This window comes from Centroberyx gerrardi, chromosome 19 (assembly GCF_048128805.1).
Source record: "Centroberyx gerrardi isolate f3 chromosome 19, fCenGer3.hap1.cur.20231027, whole genome shotgun sequence".
NCBI classification, from domain to species: domain Eukaryota; kingdom Metazoa; phylum Chordata; class Actinopteri; order Beryciformes; family Berycidae; genus Centroberyx; species Centroberyx gerrardi.
This window is the reverse complement of record NC_136015.1, coordinates 27,496,483-27,516,492: the sequence shown is the minus strand read 5'-3', so window position 1 is coordinate 27,516,492 and position 20,010 is coordinate 27,496,483. Positions and strand designations below refer to the sequence as shown.

General features: G+C 42.9%; 2 protein-coding genes across 2 annotated transcripts in view; one reads left to right on the top strand and one right to left on the bottom strand.

Annotated features, from left to right (window-relative positions):
• LOC139932498 (uncharacterized) overlaps positions 1-20,010 on the top strand; it is a 151,724-nt gene that overhangs the window by 53,468 nt on the left and 78,246 nt on the right. The window lies entirely within an intron of this gene.
• LOC139919051 (uncharacterized) lies at positions 5,750-18,631 on the bottom strand. The gene is made up of 6 exons (XM_078290521.1): positions 18,156-18,631; positions 17,029-17,973; positions 13,762-13,906; positions 13,343-13,529; positions 9,746-10,424; positions 5,750-7,594 (listed from the first exon to the last, which is right to left on the bottom strand). The coding sequence occupies exons 1-6, from the start codon at positions 18,346-18,348 to the stop codon at positions 6,294-6,296; spliced, it is 3,450 nt and encodes a 1,149-aa protein (XP_078146647.1). The 5' UTR covers positions 18,349-18,631; the 3' UTR covers positions 5,750-6,293.

Here is a 20,010-nt window from a genome sequence, read left to right as displayed (position 1 = left end):
GAAGTTTCGATACTACTTGGTACTGGGTTATTTCGGTCGATACCTTAAAGGTATCGAGTACCGATACCCAGCCCTAATGACCAGGGTTGTGACCTGGGGGCTCCACTCCCTAGACTGGGACCGGCACCGGAACCACTCGACCCTGAGGGCAGCGGCGCTGGACTGGCCGTGGGCTCCAGGTTGACAGCGGACAGGTGTTGCTCCAGCTTCCCCAGCGCATCAAACCTGTTACCCAGCTGGATAGACCCCGGCGGTGGAGTACGGGAGGAGTTCCTACCTCGTTTCTTGTCACCCCGGATGACAATCCAGGGTTCTGAAGGAGTGGGTGTGGAACAGATCCGTGCCTTGGGTTTGGCTCCAAACCTGGGCCAGAGGTCCTCCTCGTGGATCGATCTGACGGTCGGCAGTTCCGGCTCTGTGGTTACAGGGGGACCAAGCCAGGGAAGTGTGGTGTTGTTGTCGGGAATGCGGGAGGCTTCTGCGGCCAGCGAGTCCAGGAGTCGCTCATCCTCTTGGATCTGGTAGAGCTTGGAGATCCGACCTTCGAGTTCAGCGATTTTTTGACTTAGCCGAAGGCATCCAGAGCAGTCCGGGGGAGAGGTGAGTGGTGGCATTGATATAAAAATGCAACTGCAGGGTTAGCTGTAGCAAGCCTGCTGTCAAATAGGCCAAAAATAGAGCGGGATCCATCTGTGTTGTCAGAGTTCAGGTGCAGGATCTTCTGCTCAAGTAAGATCCACATACTGGATAACCGATATACAGATAAGAGTCTGATAAAAATCGATTAAAAGTTAAGCAATCATAGACAACAAAATCAACAGGATATCAAATAAAACCTTCATGGTCTACGCTTTGGCTATAAGCTACAGTCCTCACCAAGTTAACTCAGATATTTAACTTGTGTTCCTAACTGCGTGACTAATGTAAAAAGACAATTTAACCATTTAATACTATCAAACTTGGAAGATATTATACTGGCATATCGTAGCTATAAATGACCACACGGTGGCAGTGTGGTACCATGCAAATGAGAGAGTGTGCTCCCTGGGAATCACTGTGATACAATTGCAATTATTTCCTCAAATAAGGTAGACAACATTGTGTATACATACAACTTACTACTGATTAAACAACTTCAACATATATATAGTTAACATATTTAGCATATACTTCAACCTACATAATAAACTCATTAAAGACATTTTGGGAAGTATAGGGTTGAAAGTAGGTTTAAAGAAGAATGTGAGTGGGAGGATTTATGGCTGTCCTGTTGTAAAGGGGGAGAGTGGGTGAAGCCCTGGAGAGGGTAAAGAAACAGTTCTTGGTTCTTCAGCGATGACACGATGTGTATTCCAGTCTCTTACAGTTGTGACTGTCCCTTTTAATTCCTCAGAACAGTCTTGCACTTTAGATAAAGAAAGGAGGAAGATTCTCCATTTCCATCTGTGTATGTGTGTGTGGTTCATTAAGTGTTCCTGGGTCCGTCTCACACTGATGGGCTGGTAGATAACAGTCGTTAATTTACCTTTGGAATGTGTGAGAGAGTACCAAACCTCTTTTGCTGTGGTCGCATCCTGTTGTTAATCTCATGAGATGTCTTGTGGAGACATCTCTGGCTGGCATAGACTCAACTCCTTGAGCCGTGGACTGTGTCAATTCGACACCTTTACGGCCTAGAGGTGGGAGGCCATTTGTGCTGACACAAAGGGCCACAGAAAGGTTGTGGGGTTTCTGCAAATTGTGTCCTGTGTCTCGCTACACAATAAACAACCATTTTAACACCCATTCTACAGCCTTTAGGAACAGCCATTGGTTAAATGGAGATATTTTTAGTGGTTGAAGTTGTTCTAAGTTTCCTGGTATTTTCTGTTGTCAAATATTAATTTTTGCCTCTAATTTACCCATCCATCATCTACTCATCAGAAATACCATGCGCATCTTTATGCGATTTTTGTTATTTTGTATATACTTCAGATTTTTGTTCTGTACATTTCAATACTTCCTTTTTGCAAACGCGACACATTTTTAGTCTTTTATTTTGAAAGCCGGATCACCGAACTTCCTGTCTTAGTTTGACGTCGTGCGTGAAGCTTGACGGAGCTGAGCGAGGCAAACATTTTTAGACATTCATTAATGAATGGAGCAAGTTTAAAGACAGCAGCTTGTAAAATAATGTAAAAGCGGTGATCTGTCACTTTACTGAGATCAGTGCAGTAAGTATAATGTAGAAAAACCTTCTACAAACCTGCTTTGTTGATCTGGATCTCAGGCTTCAGAACATCTTCCAGCAGCCTGCGTTGGCGATCAATCTCTTCTTCGTACTCTGCTATCGTTCTTTCAAACAGCCCAAATATCTCTTCAACAGCCGCAGTTAGTCGCTGCTTCACCGACGCTCTCAGCTGCTGGACTGAACACATTTTCACACAGCGAGTGGACACGGAAGTCTCTGCTACTTAGCTCCGCAGCTAAACCACTGGCAAGTTAGCGTTGGCGCACGAGTGTGACGTCAAACTTCAGACGGAGAAACTTTTTTTTAAATAATCAGGTTTATTTAAAAAGTCAGAAAGAATGCAGGCGAGAAAGAGAGAAGAAAGAAAGAAAGAAAAACATCAGAAAGCTGGGGCTAAGGATCCTATACAAGTCCAACTTTATCAACACACTCCAACAGTCTCTTTGCATTTTCATAAATTCCAGTGTCTTGAAATAATGACAAAGGTCTTTGTGAAAGGTGTAAAAAGGAGTGTTTTTAACTCTCTGGCCTTATGTGTGAAAAATTAACCTAAAATAACCAGAACATTAATAATAGATCATATCCTCTCCATAACTATAACTCTCTCTCTCTCTCTCTCTCTCTCTCTCTCTCTCTCTCTCTGTCTCTCTCTCTCACTCTCATAACGCCCAAACCAAAGAGTTTTGGATGTGACCAGCTGTGTAAATCTTAAATACAGAAATACACACCGGCTCAGGAATTCACCGGAGGGATTTCTTTACAGATCCACTTCCTCAGCTGATTGGAGTTCAGAGACTCAGTCCACACTCTGCACACAGAAGGTTTTCAATACATTTGGGGGACTGAAGTTTGCCTGATGTGGGACACGACGAAACCAAAACCCTTTGTTTTATCCCTGAAATGTCCTTAATTTCTCCATCACATAAACATGAATTATGCATTAAAAATAACAGCTTTAATAAAGTAAGGTTAGTATCATGGGTTTATAAGGGATTTATTCATGGGTTGAGTCACAGAGACTCTAGAAATTAAGGGATGTTTTATGTCTTTTGTGCAGGTTTACAGGTTATTAATGAGTTATTAATGGAAAGTTCCTGTCTCCCTGAATTTTACATTAAATTAGAAAGTAAGCAGTCAAACATTAAGGGGAGTTTAAGGAGGTTTAGATGGGATCTCCTCCATTAAAAACCTCCTTAACTCATTTTAAGGGGATTTTTCATTAAGGGGTGAATTAATGTAAATAATGAAAATGTAAGGTTATTTTAAGGGATTACTGGTTCACAGAGATAACTCATCAGTTATAAAATTCTGTATCAACTTGTTTGATCGTTTTGGACCAAGTCGTGTCCAATAGAAGCTGAGGAAGACAGCGAGATTTGAGCATGCACTCCAAAGAAAAAATATAAATCATCATAATTACAGATTGTGGGGTTGCCTTGGTAACATTATCATGTTGCTTACGGTCAAAAAGATGTTGAACTTCAGAGATCATCATACAGCATTATGATTCCTCTGTTGTTTAACAAATGCAGCACAGACCTTTCTCCAACCATTCCTCATTAGACAGCGATTTTTTTCCGTGTAAGACATATTTGTTATTCCATAAGGGATTATTGTGATGTGTGAAATTGTGGTTGTAAATTAATTTCCAGTACGGTCACACCTTCTGATGGAATGAGGAAAGTTTAACAAAGTTTTTAAACTCAAAGTCACAATTTGTCAGGAAAGTGATCCACTGAGTTTCAGGAAAACTTCCCTTGGAATACGAGACCAAGAACTATCCTGATGTGTCCAGAAGGATCCGGTTTGTTTTCAGAGTTTATACATTCAGTATCAGTTACTTCAAGCCCACCTGCTTTATATTCGTCAACTGGTTCAGATTGTTTTGCTATGTGCACTTTACTCCTCCAGATATAGTCGAAGTTGAGTCAAAAATAAAACAGGACACGAATAAAAGTGCAAAAATAAAAAAGAAACAACACATACGAGCACAAAAAAATAAATAAATAAGTAGACACACACACACATACGCACACAGCCATGTGTATACATACATCCACAGACACCAGATCAATCGGAACAAAAAGCTAGCGAGTAAAAGTGGGTTTTAAGACGACTCTTAAAAGCGTCAACTGAATCAGCAGATCGAATTATTTCTGGGAGACTATTCCACAGTTTAGGAGCTGCTATAGAAAAGGCCCTGTCGCCAGATTTCTTTAGTCCAGAGCGTGGAACGGCTAGCAGACCTTTGTCAGTGGACCTAAGGGGCCTAACAGTGGTGTGGGGGGTCAGGAGCTCAGAAATGTAGCCAGGGGCGAGACCATGCAACGCTTTAAAAACAAACAGGAGAATTTTGAATTGAATTCTGAAATGGACAGGGAGCCAGTGTAGTGAAGCCAGGATTGGTGTGATGTGGTCTCTTTTTTTACATCCAGACAGCAATCTAGCCGCAGCGTTCTGTGCAAGTTGTAAGTGGGAGACGGAAGACTGATTAATGCCAAAATAGAGAGTTACAATAGTCAAGTCGAGAGGATAGTAATGAATGATTTACTTTCTCCAGGTCTGAGAACAACAGAAAAGGCCTGATTTTGGAAATAACCCTAAGTTGGAAGAAGCTAGATTTCACAACTGAGCTGATCTGTTTTTCAAAATTCAAAGCGCCATCAAGTTTACATAAACCGGTCACCATCTTGCGTGACGTCACAAAGCTTTTTTTCAAGACTTTTTCGTCCCACTTCTTCTTCTTGTAAGATTTGCAGCAGTTTAGACGCTCAGGTGTATTGCTGCCCTCTACAGGTCAATGCAAATAATCCAGTGGCTTGCAGTCTGACAGTTTGGCTTGTTTGAGATTATTTTAATTCCCTTTTACTGCTGGATCTCAAAATACAATCATCACTCACAGAGGGAACTGAACCCACAACCTCTGGGCTTCTGACCAGCTGCTGGACCTCCTTAGCTAGTTTCTACTGCCGCAGATTAATGTAACACACTAGTCCAGTGATCCTCAGTCTTTTTCATATCAAGGATAATTTAGTTACATTTGGGCCACAGACCCCATCTGATGAGATTTTGTCTCTCGGACCCAAATCTGAGAATATTTTTATTGTTAGATGATTTTGTCAAGAACTCCATGACTGTCTGTATTGCAGGTAGAGATAACAGAGAAACTATGATCACAGCAGTCTACCTCAGTTAAAAGACGGAAGAGCCGCCAGGGTTAAACCAAAGTTACCTCGCTGTCCCTCATGTAATAAAACATTTCTCCACCAGGTGGCGGATCGACTCCACAGGTGAATCTAAGCCTTTCTTGCACTTCCCTGAAGCAAACCTGCTCAGTGTGAGCTGCTTCACCAAACCCCTTAACTTTATCCCTGAAATGTCTTTAATTTCTCATTACATAAACATGAATTATCCATTAAATATAACATAGAGTTAGAAAAAAAGTAAGGTTAGTATCATGGGTTTATAAGGCATTTATTCATGAGTTGATTCACAGAGACTCCAGAAATTAAGGAATTTTTTCATGCCTTTTGTGCAGGTTCACAGGTTATTAATGAGTTATTAATGGAAAGTTCATGTCTTTGAACTATCCTCATGAATTTTTTGTCAAGTTCTATTTTTAAATAAACAAGTTAAATGCTATTTCCTCTTCAGCTTCTGATTAAATAACTCATGAATAAGCTTCTCTTCTTGTCTTGGTCTCAAACCACTGGCGCACAGTAGAGCAACAGTAGTAGGAATTCCACTTATAAAAAAACATAATATGAAAACATTTCTCCTTCAGTGACTTTAATTACTTGCAGGCTGCTAAGGAATAAGTTCAGTTTTACAATATTCTACTGCAATGGACTTGACTCTTTGCAGTTTATAATTTTATCTAATCAAAAACACTGTTCAGCTCAAGTTCAGTTAGCTAATTATTTTGTATTTGGCTGCATCCCGAACCACAACACTGACTAGAAGGGTTTGGGTTTCCTCCTGAATGATGGACTATCATGATGTGTCTCTAGTTTATTGTTCTGTTACTGCTGAACAGTTCAGCTCAACCAGCAGCTCTGCAGCTTCACCTGCTGCTGCTCTCACCACAACACTTATGGTTTCTGAGGTAATTCAACTGATTAAATCTTTTCCCACAAACACTGCAAATGTACGGTTTCTCTCCTGTATGGACTCTCACATGTCTCTTCAGATTTCCCTTTTCACTAAATCTTTTTCCACACATTGAGCAACTAAATGGTTTCTCCCCAGTATGGCTTCTCATGTGTATGACCAATGTCCCTCTCTGACTAAAACTTGTGTTACAGACTGAGCAGCTGTACGGTTTTTCCCCTGTGTGATTTCTCATGTGTGTTCCCAACGCTCCACTCTGCCTGAATCTTTTACCACAAAATGAGCAACTAAATGGTCTCTCCCCTGTGTGGCTTCTCAGGTGTGTAACCAATGTCTTTTTCTGACTAAAACTTTTGTCACAAACTGAGCAGCCAAAGGGTTTCTCCCCAGTATGACTTCTCATGTGAGTTTTCAAATTGACCTTTGCACTAAAACCTTTATTACAAACTGAGCAACTGAAAGGCTTTTCCCCTGTATGGCTTCTCATGTGCGTCTGCAAATTTCCCTTATGACAAAACCGTTCACCACAAATTGAACAGTGAAAGGGTTTCTCCCCAGTATGGAGTCTCATGTGTGTCCTCAGACTTCCCTTTTCACTAAATCTTTTACCACAAACTTTACAATCAAATGGCTTTTCCCCTGTGTGGCTCCTCAGGTGGGCCTGCAGAAGTCCGTTCCGGCTGAATCCTTTGCCACAAACTGAGCAACTAAACGGTTTCTCCTCGGGATGAGATTCCATATGATTTGCAAGGACTTCATTGTTTTTCAGTGAGTCTAAACCTGACTGAGGTTCTCTAGTCTCCTTCCAATCATCATCACTGTCTTCAGTCTCAGGTTCAGAAGAGTCTGAAGTCTTGCCATCACTAGTTGTTTGTAAATGACTAGCTGGATCTAAGTTCCTGGCTGGTTCTGATACTCCACAGTCCTCTCCATCAGCTTCTGTTTTCATCTGTTCAGTTGAGCTGCTGGCTAGAGGCTCTGCCTCTCTGTTCTCCTCAGTTTGGCTTTGATGAAGCTGTGAGGACTGAGGTTTCTCTTCATCATCTTCACTCTTCACAGGGACAGGAGTGAACGGGAACTCGGTGATATCGGCCTCCTCCGGCCCTTGAAGCTGCTCTCCCTCCTGACTGGTCCAGAGTTCCTCCTGTTCCTCTTTAATGTGTGGGGGCTCTGGGTCCTCCTGGTCCAGACTGGGGCTCCACTCCTGCTGCTCAGGGGGAACCTCTTCTTCACTGACCAGCAGCTGTGGAACATCTAACAAGAAGGACAAAACATAATAGAACCAGTTAACTTTTACTGCATTTCTTGGTGTTACAGACTGAATTCAAAATGGATTCAGATTTTTTGGTCAGCGATAAATGAACATTCAGAATTTTGAACATATTGGAGCCGTTCTACAATGCAAACAGGGCATTGCAGTAAAAACAAGGTGAAATGCATAGCCGAAATTTAAGACAGATTTTTGCACTGTTCTTAAGATGGAAAAATTACTGAACCAATTTTTTTCAGTATGTCGCTCAAAATTAAGGTTTAGGTCAAACAGGACTGCTATGTGTTGATTTAGAGGACCAAGGGCAGGCTGAGGACCTATAATGAGAACTTTAGTTGTGTCCCAATTTAATTGTAAAAAAATGTTTGGCATCCACATCTACTTAACAGAGGCCAACTTATTCAATTCACCCTGCTTGACTGAGAGGTACAGCTGGGTATCATCAGCATAACAATGGGTAGAGATTCTATGCTGACTAATTAGGAAACCCAGAGGAAGCAAATCTAGGGATAAAATCTAAAGTAAAATCACTGCAAGAATTGAGCCTTGTGGCACAACACACATCATGAAGGACTGAAGAGGAACAGCCATCAATGGACACAAGGAATTTCCTGTCAGTCAAGTATGAAGAGAACCACTATAGGTCAGTCCCTGAAATACCAACCCACTACCTCAATCTACCTGTCAGGATGCCATAATCTACAGTATCAAATGCTGCGCTCAGATCAAGCAGCACTCACCTGCATCGGCATCCATCAGGATATCATTTACCACCTTGATGAGGGCAGTTTCACTGCTGAGTGACGAAAACCAGATTGAAAATTTTCAATTGTCCAACACTTCTAGAAGTTGCCTTAATACAACCAGGATTTTAGAAATTAAAGGTAGTTTCAAAAGTGGCCTGCAGTTGCTGAGAGCAGATGGATCAATTCTTGTTTTTTTTTGTTTTTTTTAGGAGAGGCTGAACCCTAACTGTGTTGACGGTGAAGGACACAACAAGAGGACAGACAGCAGAGAGCAAGCTGGATCCTGTAGTTTCTAAAACTCGCAAAAGGCATTTAGTTGCCATGATGTCTAGTGGGTGGAAGATGTCCTTGAGTGAAATGTTGTCCATTAGTTCATCAAGAGAGACCAGCCTTAACCGACTCAGCATCTAGACGAGGGCAGGATGTATCAGTAAAGGCAATGAGGTGGTAAATCTTAGACCTGATGTCTTCAATAAAATCTAAAAAGTTTAAAGAAAACATTTCAGTCAGCATTTGAAGAACCAGAGGCCCGAGGGGGAGCAGAGGTCCCGAGGAGATCGATACTAAACAAGAATCCAGGATTATGCTGATTGGTAGAAATTATTTCAGAGGAGTGTTTTGCTGTTGCAACTTCGCTTTTTTAAATTATAGGATAGTTGTTAAAAAGGTCAACCCCTTCTCCCCTAGTCTGCCATAGTACCCTAGTGGACAGTTTAAGTCAGGCATATTGGCAGCCACCTATTGGAACTCAGATGAACTCTGACCTCTAAGGACCCACTAGGTGCACCTGATTGCCACGCCATTTAATTAGACAGTGAGTATCAAGCTACCGAGTATCTTCTGTTTGTGCGTGCAGCAAATAGTAAGTTCCTTTGTCATTTCATTGTATTGTTGGCAGTGCTATATTCTTCTGTTTGTTTCTGTTGTCTGTCAGTACCAGTTTGCGATAGCATAGCATCACCGTTAGCATGCTAACATACAAATGAGTGTTTGTTGTAAAAGCTCACAGGTACATTATGTTGCTGCTTTGATTAATTATTACTAATTCTCTTATTTTGTTATTATATAGATGTCTACATGGTACTGTGAGATAATTATCAGTACATAAGAGTTGATTGATTTAATGCTAACTGCACTTGTAATTTAACAGCACAATTAATCGTAGATAATTGCATATCACGTGTTTGTTTATATTTTCAATTCCCCAGTAAAGTCTCGGTGTAGCATATCATGCGCTTTCATTACGCAACGAACAGCCATGGCACCAAAAACAAAAGTTAAGATGGAGAAGCAAATCTTACATAGAGCATCTTTGGAAAAATTTAGTATTGAGCAATGTGGAGAAGAACTGATTGGAAATAGTATGTAGAAATCCTTCTATATACAAACCTGCTTTGTTGATCTGGATCTCAGGCTTCAGAACATCTTCCAGCAGCCTGCGTTGGCGATCAATCTCTTCTTCGTACTCTGCTATCGTTCTTTCAAACAGCCCAAATATCTCTTCAACAGCCGCAGTTAGTCGCTGCTTCACCGACGCTGTAGATGTTTTCAGAGAATAACAGGAGCTTGTTCTCCTGAACTTTTTGCTGACAAACAAACTTTGTCCTTCAACTCTCCGTCTCTTTTTTGATGTCTGTGAGTCTAAACCTGACTGAGGTTCTCTAGTCTCCTTCCAATCACCATCACTGTCTTCAGTCTCAGGTTCAGAAGAGTGTGAAGTCTTGCCATCACTAGTTGGTTGTAAATGACTAGCTGGATCTAAGTTCCTGGCTGGTTCTGATACTCCACAGTCCTCTCCATCAGCTTCTGTTTTCATCTGTTCAGTTGAGCTGCTGGCTAGAGGCTCTGCCTCTCTGTTCTCCTCAGTTTGGCTTTGATGAAGCTGTGAGGACTGAGGTTTCTCTTCATCATCTTCACTCTTCACAGGGACAGGAGTGAACGGGAACTCGGTGATATCGGCCTCCTCCGGCCCTTGAAGCTGCTCTCCCTCCTGACTGGTCCAGAGTTCCTCCTGTTCCTCTTTAATGTGTGGGGGCTCTGGGTCCTCCTGGTCCAGACTGGGGCTCCAGTCCTGCTGCTCAGGGGGAACCTCTTCTTCACTGACCAGCAGCTGTGGAGCATCTAACAGGAAGGACATAAAATAAAAGGACCAGTTAACTGAAGGTGCAGCTTTTACATTATAAATAATAAAGTACTCCTATAATAAAGGAGAGGAGGGGGACCGATCACCCATTTCACAATACACACATACACACATTAAGGAAGAGCGTCACTATAAGTTAACCTAAGCTTGTTACCATTACTTCATAATGTTAATGAGATCAATGATGCTAGCATTGCAGTTACAACAGAAATATGATAAAATGTGTATGAGTAATGTGAAAATAACATTTAAATGTCACCAACCTGCTCTGTGTAACCGCACTTCAGGATTTAAAACAGCGTCCAGTAGCTTTCGTTGTCGGTCGTTCTGCTCTTTTGAACGAGAAACTTCCTCCTCGTACTCTGCTATCGTTCTTTCAAACAGCCCAAATATCTCTTCAACAGCCGCAGTTAGTCGCTGCTTCACCGACGCTCTCAGCTTCTGGACTTTAGACATTATACAATAACGCTGCTTACTGAGTCAAAACACAACCTGGTCGATATCAAACGGTCTCTTTAGCTAGCTAGCGTTGTGTTGCTAAGCTCCGTCCCTGTCTGTCTGTTAGCAGCTAGCTAGCTATGCTAACTTAAAAAGCTTTGTAGGCTACCGGGAGAAGAGTCTGAGGTAAAACCTTAAGAAAGAAGAGCGAAGGGCGCGAGCTCCATTCAGATAGAGTTATCCATACACACACAGTCTTCTGCTGCTTCATTAAACATGGAAACTACACTTTAGAAAGTAATCCTCCGCTTCACGAAAGTTTACATGCACACACCGGCCGCCATCTTTGCGCGATGTAACAAAGCTTCTTCTTCTCGAGTTGCGGCAGTTCAGACTCTTCAAGGCGTATTACCGCCCTCTATAGGTCAACTCAAATCTGGTGGTTTGCAAAAACTGCACACTTCTTTCAGTTATGTGATTCTCTTTTTAACTCTCTTGAACTGGATTTAATTTTTCCTCTCCTCCTGCCATGTCTTTTCTATCCCTCTCTAATGTTGCTCAGGTGTTCTGCTCTGCCAAGAAGCATTTTGAATTCTGTGTTTCCTCTCCCTACAGAAGACTTAGAGTCCAGTTTTTCGTTTCCCTCAACTCCAGCATGTCCTGGGACCCACAGCAGCTCCAGCTCACAGCCAAACTTCTCTGTTCTACAGAAACACTCCAAGATCCCATTCACAAGATCAGGACGAGCTTTTGATGACCCGCTCTTCAAAGCCAACAAGGCAGCACCAAATTAAGGCAATTCAGTAGAAAAAAAAACTGATGCCTCATCTGTGATTCTCTTGCCTTGCTGGATCTCAAGCTGTGCCACGTACTTTCCAAATCCTGTCTGGATTCATAGATCCATCTGTGTATATCTTCAGTTGAGACTCCCATTTCTGACTGATTTAAACCTCAACATCAAGGTCTGAGGCACCGACACCTTTCTCTGGAAGGTCAGATCTACCTCAGGCTCTGGGAGCAGCCAAAAAGAATTGTTGGCCAGCAGCATACATGATTTATAACAGTTTCTTGAACCCACAAGAACTTCATGAAGCCACTTCACCCACTGAGCCACACAGTCTTACTGTTACTGAATCTCTCCTCTGACGGCTCATCAGCCTTGGATAAGATATCACTTTATTGATCCACTTGGGTAAATTCAGGTGCCACAGCAGTGTACCAGACTGTTCTATGTTTGCTATGTGCTTCTGTATGCGAGGTTCTGTGTCCCTCTGAGTTGCCGCAGCATGTGTTGAGAGTGTCACAATAAAAGAGGAAGCGGTTGCTGCTGGACATGCTACAACGTTTCTTGTCTCGTTTATTGTTTTTTTATTAAGTTACACAGTTGGGCGAACCCAGGACGCTCAGTTACAGCAGCAAATGGCGGACAATGCCAAGGAAATCAAGTATGTGTCAAGTACAAGGTAATAAAAGAAAATGGGTACTAAAAGAAAATAAAGGTATTGTACATAATATACAACAATAGAGACAATAGAGAAAGTGCATATAAATGCAAATAATAACTGCAGATTTGGATAAGTCCATGGATATATTCCAGAGGTACGTAATACCCGTGTGCAAATGGATGGAGGCTTACAAAACATATTTGGAAATTGAAAGTGAAAATGGGGTTAGAACCAACAACCTCAACATGTTCACGTTGCTGCTCAGCCGATTGAGGCTCATTTCCTTTCTCTGAGAGCTTTTCTTTCCTCTGGATGCTAGCTTGATAGCTTGGCTTGTTTGAGATGATTTTAATTCCCTTTTACTGCTGGATCTCAAAATACAATCATCACTCACAGAGGGAATTGAACCCACAACCTCTGGGATTCTGACCAGCTGCTGGACCTCCTTAGCTAGTTTCTACTGCCACAGATTAATGTAACATACTAGTCTATTCTGTGACATGATTTACTATATTATGACCTGCTATAACTCACAGTGGAAAAGAATTTGAGACCTGAGAAAATTCAAAGTGATACTGCATGATGATCAAGCTCTTTGATCTGATGAAAATGTAAAAATGCATCAAAATCAGAATCAAAGTGTCATAACTGCACAGCAGGATGTGAATGGACACACTTTTTCTACCTAACGTCCTGCTGAGACAATGGAACCTTCCTTGAAATTCTTCCTTTCATTTATACAGGGAAACAGGTTGAGAGCAAGCCCTGTTCACAAGGATGTTAAAAAAGATAAGACATTGATCACATCGATGTGCGCCTGGTAAGCGAACTGCAGGGGGTCCAGGGAGCCCCTGCAGTTCGCTGGGATTTAACCTTGGACATGGTTGAAATCTCCATTGATTGTCATGAAGGCGCTGGGGTATTGTGTTTGTAATCCTGCGAGTGGATGACGTCACTTGCGCGAGCCGCCACTGCCAACGGTGGGATGTAGACGACAACAACAATTGCGTGCGAAAACTCCCGGGGCAAGTAGTATGGCCTCAGACCCACAGCCAACAGCTCAATATCTGGAGTACAGATGCCTGCCTTCACAGTAATGTGTCCTGGGTTACACCACCCGGAGTTAAAGACAGCTAGTCCTCCTCCACTGGATCAAGGAAAACACTCAGGAGTTATCAGTGACAAGCTGAGTCAAAGTCAAGTCAAGTCAAATTTATTTATAAAGCACATTTAAAAACAACTCACATTGACCAAAGTGCTGTACAAACCAGAGTAGGCAGTAAAATCACAATACAAAAGACTAAAAACAAAAACACCAACATATGCATCAATACACACAGCGCATGGGTACAAATCACTGGCATAGGCACATATCAAACCACATCAGGAGCCTGGACTTGAAGGAATCAATGGAGGGGGCAGATCTGACAGAGAGGGGGATGCTATTCCACAGTCTAGGGGCTGCAACAGCAAAGGCACGGTCCCCTCCGACGCGGGACAGCCAGGAGCCCCAAGTCAGACGACCTGAGGGACCTGGAGGTGGAATAAGGGGTTAAGAGGTCTGTGATATAAGAGGGAGCCTGCCCATTCAGGGCTTTAAAGACAAACAGGAGAACCTTGAAATCAATTCTGAACCGCACTGGAAGCCAGTGGAGAGAGGCCAGAATAGGGCTAATATGGTCTCTCTTCCAGGTACCCATCAGGAGCCTGGCAGTGGCGTTCTGGACCAGTTGCAGGAGGGACAGGGACGACTGACTAATCCCAGTATACAGGGAATTGCAATAGTCTAAGCGAGAGGATACGAAGGCATGGATGACCTTCTCAAGATCTTTGAATGAGAGAAAAAACTTGATTTTGGCAATAGTACGAAGCTGGAAGAAACTGGCTTTTACTACTGCATTGACCTGCTTGTCAAACTTAAAGGCGGAGTCAAATATCACACCAAGGTTTTTAGAGCTGTGTGTCATCTGCATAGCAATGTTAGGAAATGTTGTACTTTTGAATGATTTGACCAAGGGGAAGTATGTAAATAGAGAACAGAATGGGACCTAGGATGGAACCCTGTGGGACCCCGCAGGAGAGACTAGCTGGGGGAGAGGAAAAATTGCCTATGTTGATGGAGAAACTTCTATTGCTGAGGTAGAATGTGAACCAGGTCAAGGCAGTGCCACCAACACCAACCTCGTACTGGAGACGAGTCGATAGAGAGGAGCAGGTCATCGGACATTTTCAACAAGGCAGACTCTGTGCTATGGTAAGCCCTAAAACCTGACTGAAATCTTTCTTTTTTGGTGTAAGTAGGGCAGCAATTGACAGAGAATGACCTTTTCAAGAACCTTTGACAGGAATGGAAGTTTAGAGATTGGTCTGAAGTAGGGATGTCAGTTTCGGTTAATTTTGCACCCATTAACCGGTAACTAACCGGTTAATTTTTAAGAAAAAACGCAAAATGACGTGAAATACAAGAAAGTGGCGCTTTCCTTTTAGTCCAGCGCTCCATTGACTCAACTAGTGCAGCGCCTGTTCGCCCCACTGCTGCACAGAGCGCTGTTCGCTTGTTTATTCAAAGTTTATTAATAATGAACGTGTCGCGTGTCCAAATTGCACCAAATCCGACACTGCAGGTCCTCGGTCCCCAGCAATACACCCGCCAAGTGTGAAGTAGATCGGACGAACGGTTCTCGAGATATGCAAAGGACACACACACTCACACACTCACTCACAGACAGACTCACAGACAGACAGAGATTCCTCGCTTTAGTAGATAGATGAGCTTTGGCGCCGCATTTCGAAGCGCTGTCCATTTGCTGTAATTTGCATATAAATATCTGCACTTATTATGCACGCCGCGGCGTAGCCCGTTTTAATATTAAGTGCTGACTCCGCCCACCCGGGCCAGTTTCAGCGTGCACCGGTAGCAATTACAAGTGGACCCTATCCTACAGTCCCCGAGCTCAGTGGAGGGAGGGAGCTACGCTGTGTGTGGGAAGCGTTGTGATCATCAGACCTCTCTGGATTAGACAAGCAAGTAGAGAAAACCGGCATCAGCCGAACCAATTTATTGCCAAATACTTTGGGATCCAACACTTCAACATTGCTTCCCATGGTCAGAAAAAGTCGCCAGATTTGTCGCTAGTCGCTTTTGAGAAATAAAGTCGCCAGGGGGGTCTGAAAAGTCGCTAAATCTAGTGACAAAGTCGCCAAATTGGCAACACTAAATTAGCCTATAGACCGACATGCGTAACCGGTCAAAATTATTCTCGGCGGTTAACCGATTAACGGTTAACCATTGACATCCCTAGTCTGAAGTTACTAGGGAAGGTGGGGTCTAAGTTGGGTTTTTTCAGGAAGGGCTGGACCACTGCGTGCTTGAAGCAGGTTGGAACGGTACCAGTGGCCAGAGAGCTGTTGATTATAGAGAGGATGCTGGGACCGGCTATGTCAAGGACATCCTTCAGGAGAGCAGTGGGGACAATATCAAGGGGGCAGGTTGCAGATGTCATGGAAGAAACAATCTCTATAAGGGAGGGTAGCGTGATGGATTGGAAACAGTCCAAGTCAGATGAACAGACCAGTGAGACGGCTAGGTCACGGGTGGAAAAAACCTGACCCGTGCATCACGAATGTAAACAGTAACGTGATAACTCGTAATCTGCTGCCCTACAAACATTATTTACCGTGACATCATTACCTTGTGGTATTTAAGTAACGTTAGTGGAATTAGGCAGTTTAATTGATAACCGTGTGGCAATGCATTGAATTGAATTGAGCTCAACATGTGCTGTCGGCCTGTCAAAGATAGGCTATGCACTTGTTTTTTAACAGAAAAAATAGCTTAATTCAAATGCTTGATGAGTCCAACACTTATCATAAAAACAATCAACTTACATCTCTCAGTGTTTTCTCATGTGTGTCTACTGTTCTCCGTCATGTCTCTCTCTCGATTTGTTTTCCTTTCTGCCGGCTTCTGCCCGCTCTGCATGTGCGCATTTCGTCACGTGGTGTAACGCAGTGTTGTCACTTGTTAGGGGCGCTTGTTTTAATACAATGGATGTCCTTAATGAACATGCGGCAGAATCTTTATCATTAAGGAATGACATCGCATAGAGGTATGAATCGAGATCGCGATTTTAATACGATTAATAGTGCAGCCATAGTTCCAGAGTGAGTGAGTGTAGGCAAATCATTGGGGTTATCAAGTGGGCACCCTCCTTCACCCACGTTTCATAGAATTAGGCCCACGACACTCAAGAAGGCTCAACAGTGTATTCCAGCGTCCAAGAAACACCCCCCTCTTTGCCCACACTCAGCAGACCCAAGTCCACTACACTGCTGCTGCTGCTGTCACCTGCACCTACTGTAGTTATCAACACTACATTACAATACACACTATCAATATCCCTTTCTATTCAGAACATTAAGTTACACACTACATCTAAACCTTACCAAGGCACACTATGAAAGTTACATCCTACACTTGCCCAAGCAGAGAGCATATACCGACCAACTCAGCAGTCTGCATATCCACATTGTATCTGCTTAGGCAAAGCTAAGTCTGACTGGCACCTGTCAGTTTATTGTTCTGTTACTACTGAACAGTTCAGCTCAACCAGCAGCTCTGCAGCTTCACCTGCTGCTGCTCTCACCACAACACTTATGCCGTCTGACCTGTGAACGCCAAATAAAACTTCTTCCACAAACACTGCAACTGCATGGTTTCTCCTCTGTGTGGACTCTCATGTGTGTCTTCAAGCATCCTTTCTGTCTAAAACATTTACCACAAACACTGCAATTAAATGGTTTCTCTCCTGTATGGACTCTCATGTGGTTCTGCAAATAAAACTTCCTAAGAAATCTGTTACCACAGACTGAGCAACTAAAGCGTTTCTCTCCTGTATGGACTCTCTCGTGTCTGCTCAAGTTTCGTTTGTCACCAAAACATATACCACAATCGCTGCAACTGTATGGTTTTTCTCCTGTGTGGACTCTCATGTGTATCTTCAAGTGTCCTTTGCGATGAAAACTTTTACAACATTCTGAGCAACTAAAGCGTTTCTCCCCAGTAGAAGATGTTTTATGACTTACAAGGACTTCATTGTTTTTCTGTGAGTCTAAACCTGACTGAGGTTCTCTAGTCTCCTTCCAATCATCATCACTGTCTTCAGTCTCAGGTTCAGAAGAGTCTGAAGTCTTGCCATCACTAGTTGGTTGTAAATGACTAGCTGGATCTAAGTTCCTGGCTGGTTCTGATACTCCACAGTCCTCTCCATCAGTTTCTGTTTTCATCTGTTCAGCTGAGCTGCTGGCTAGAGGCTCTGCCTCTCTGTTCTCCTCAGTTTGGCTTTGATGAAGCTGAGAGGACTGAGGTTTCTCTTCATCATCTTCGCTCTTCACAGGGACAGGAGTGAACGGGAACTCGGTGATATCGGCCTCCTCCGGCCCTTGAAGCTGCTCTCCCTCCTGACTGGTCCAGAGTTCCTCCTGTTCCTCTTTAATGTGTGGGGGCTCTGGGTCCTCCTGGTCCAGACTGGGGCTCCAGTCCTGCTGCTCAGGGGGAACCTCTTCTTCACTGACCAGCAGCTGCTGGACGTCTGGAGGGAAGACTGAAATACACACACACACACATTAAGGAAAACTGTGAGTAAGTTAACCTAAGCTTGTTACCATTACTTCATAATGTTAATGAGATCAATGATGCTAGCATTGCAGTTACAACAGAAATATGATAAAATGTGTATGAGTAATGTGAAAATAACATTTAAATGTCACCAACCTGCTCTGTGTAACCGCACTTCAGGATTTAAAACAGCGTCCAGTAGCTTTCGTTGTCGGTCGTTCTGCTCTTTTGAACGAGAAACTTCCTCCTCGTACTCTGCTATCGTTCTTTCAAACAGCCCAAATATCTCTTCAACAGCCGCAGTTAGTCGCTGCTTCACCGACGCTCTCAGCTTCTGGACTTTAGACATTATACAATAACGCTGCTTACTGAGTCAAAACACAACCTGGTCGATATCAAACGGTCTCTTTAGCTAGCTAGCGTTGTGTTGCTAAGCTCCGTCCCTGTCTGTCTGTTAGCAGCTAGCTAGCTATGCTAACTTAAAAAGCTTTGTAGGCTACCGGGAGAAGAGTCTGAGGTAAAACCTTAAGAAAGAAGAGCGAAGGGCGCGAGCTCCATTCAGATAGAGTTATCCATACACACACAGTCTTCTGCTGCTTCATTAAACATGGAAACTACACTTTAGAAAGTAATCCTCCGCTTCACGAAAGTTTACACGCACACACCGGCCGCCATCTTTGCGCGATGTAACAAAGCTTCTTCTTCTCGAGTTGCGGCAGTTCAGACTCTTCAAGGCGTATTACCGCCCTCTATAGGTCAACTCAAATCTGGTGATTTGCAAAAACTGCACACTTCTTTCAGTTATTTGATTCTTTTTAACTGACTCTTGAACTGGATTTAATTTTTCCTCTCCTCCTGCCATGTCTTTTCTATCCCTCTCTAATGTTGCTCAGGTGTTCTGCTCTGCCAAGAAGCATTTTGAATTCTGTTTCCTCTCCTTACAGAAGACTTAGAGTCCAGTTTTTCGTTTCCCTCAACTCCAGCATGTCCTGGGACCCACAGCAGCTTCAGCTCACAGCCAAACTTCTCTGTTCTATAGAAACACTCCAAGATCCCATTCACAAGATCAGGACGAGCTTTTGATGACCCGCTCTTCAAAGCAACAAGGAAGCACCAAATTAAGGCAATTCAGTAGAACAAACTGATGCCTCATCTGTGATTCTCTTGCCTTGCTGGATCTCAAGCTGTGCCACGTACTTTCCACATCCTGTCTGGATTCATAGATCCATCTGTGTATATCTTCAGTTGAGACTCCCATTTCTGACTGATTTAACCCTCAACATCAAGGTCTGAGGCACCGACACCTTTCTCTGGAAGGTCAGATCTACCTCAGGCTCTGGGAGCAGCCAAAAAGAATTGTTGGCCAGCAGCATACATGATTTATAACAGTTTCTTGAACCCACAAGAACTTCATGAAGCCACTTCACCCACTGAGCCACACAGTCTTACTGTTACTGAATCTCTCCTCTGACGGCTCATCAGCCTTGGATAAGATAAGAGAAGATAAGATAAGATAAGATAAGATATCACTTTATTGATCCACTTGGGTCAATTCAGGTGCCACAGCAGCAAATGGCGGACAATGCCAAGGAAATCAAGTATGTGTCAAGTACAAGGTAATAAAAGAAAATAGATACTAAAATAAAATAAAGGTGTTGCACATAATATACAACAATAGAGACAATAGAGAAAGTGCATATAAATGCACTTTTACTGCTGGAACTCAAAATACAATCATCACTCAGAGGGAATTGAACCCACAACCTCTGGGCTTCTGACCAGCTGCTGAACCTACTCAGCTAGTTTCTACTGCCACAGATTAATGTAACATACTAGTAACATACTAGTCTATTATGTGACATGATTTACTATATTATGACCTGCTATAACTCACAGTGGAAAAGTATTTGAGACCTGAGAAAATTCAAAGTGATACTGCATGATGATCAAGCTCTTTGACTGATTTGATGAAAATGTAAAAATGCATCAAAATCAGAATCAAAGTGTCATA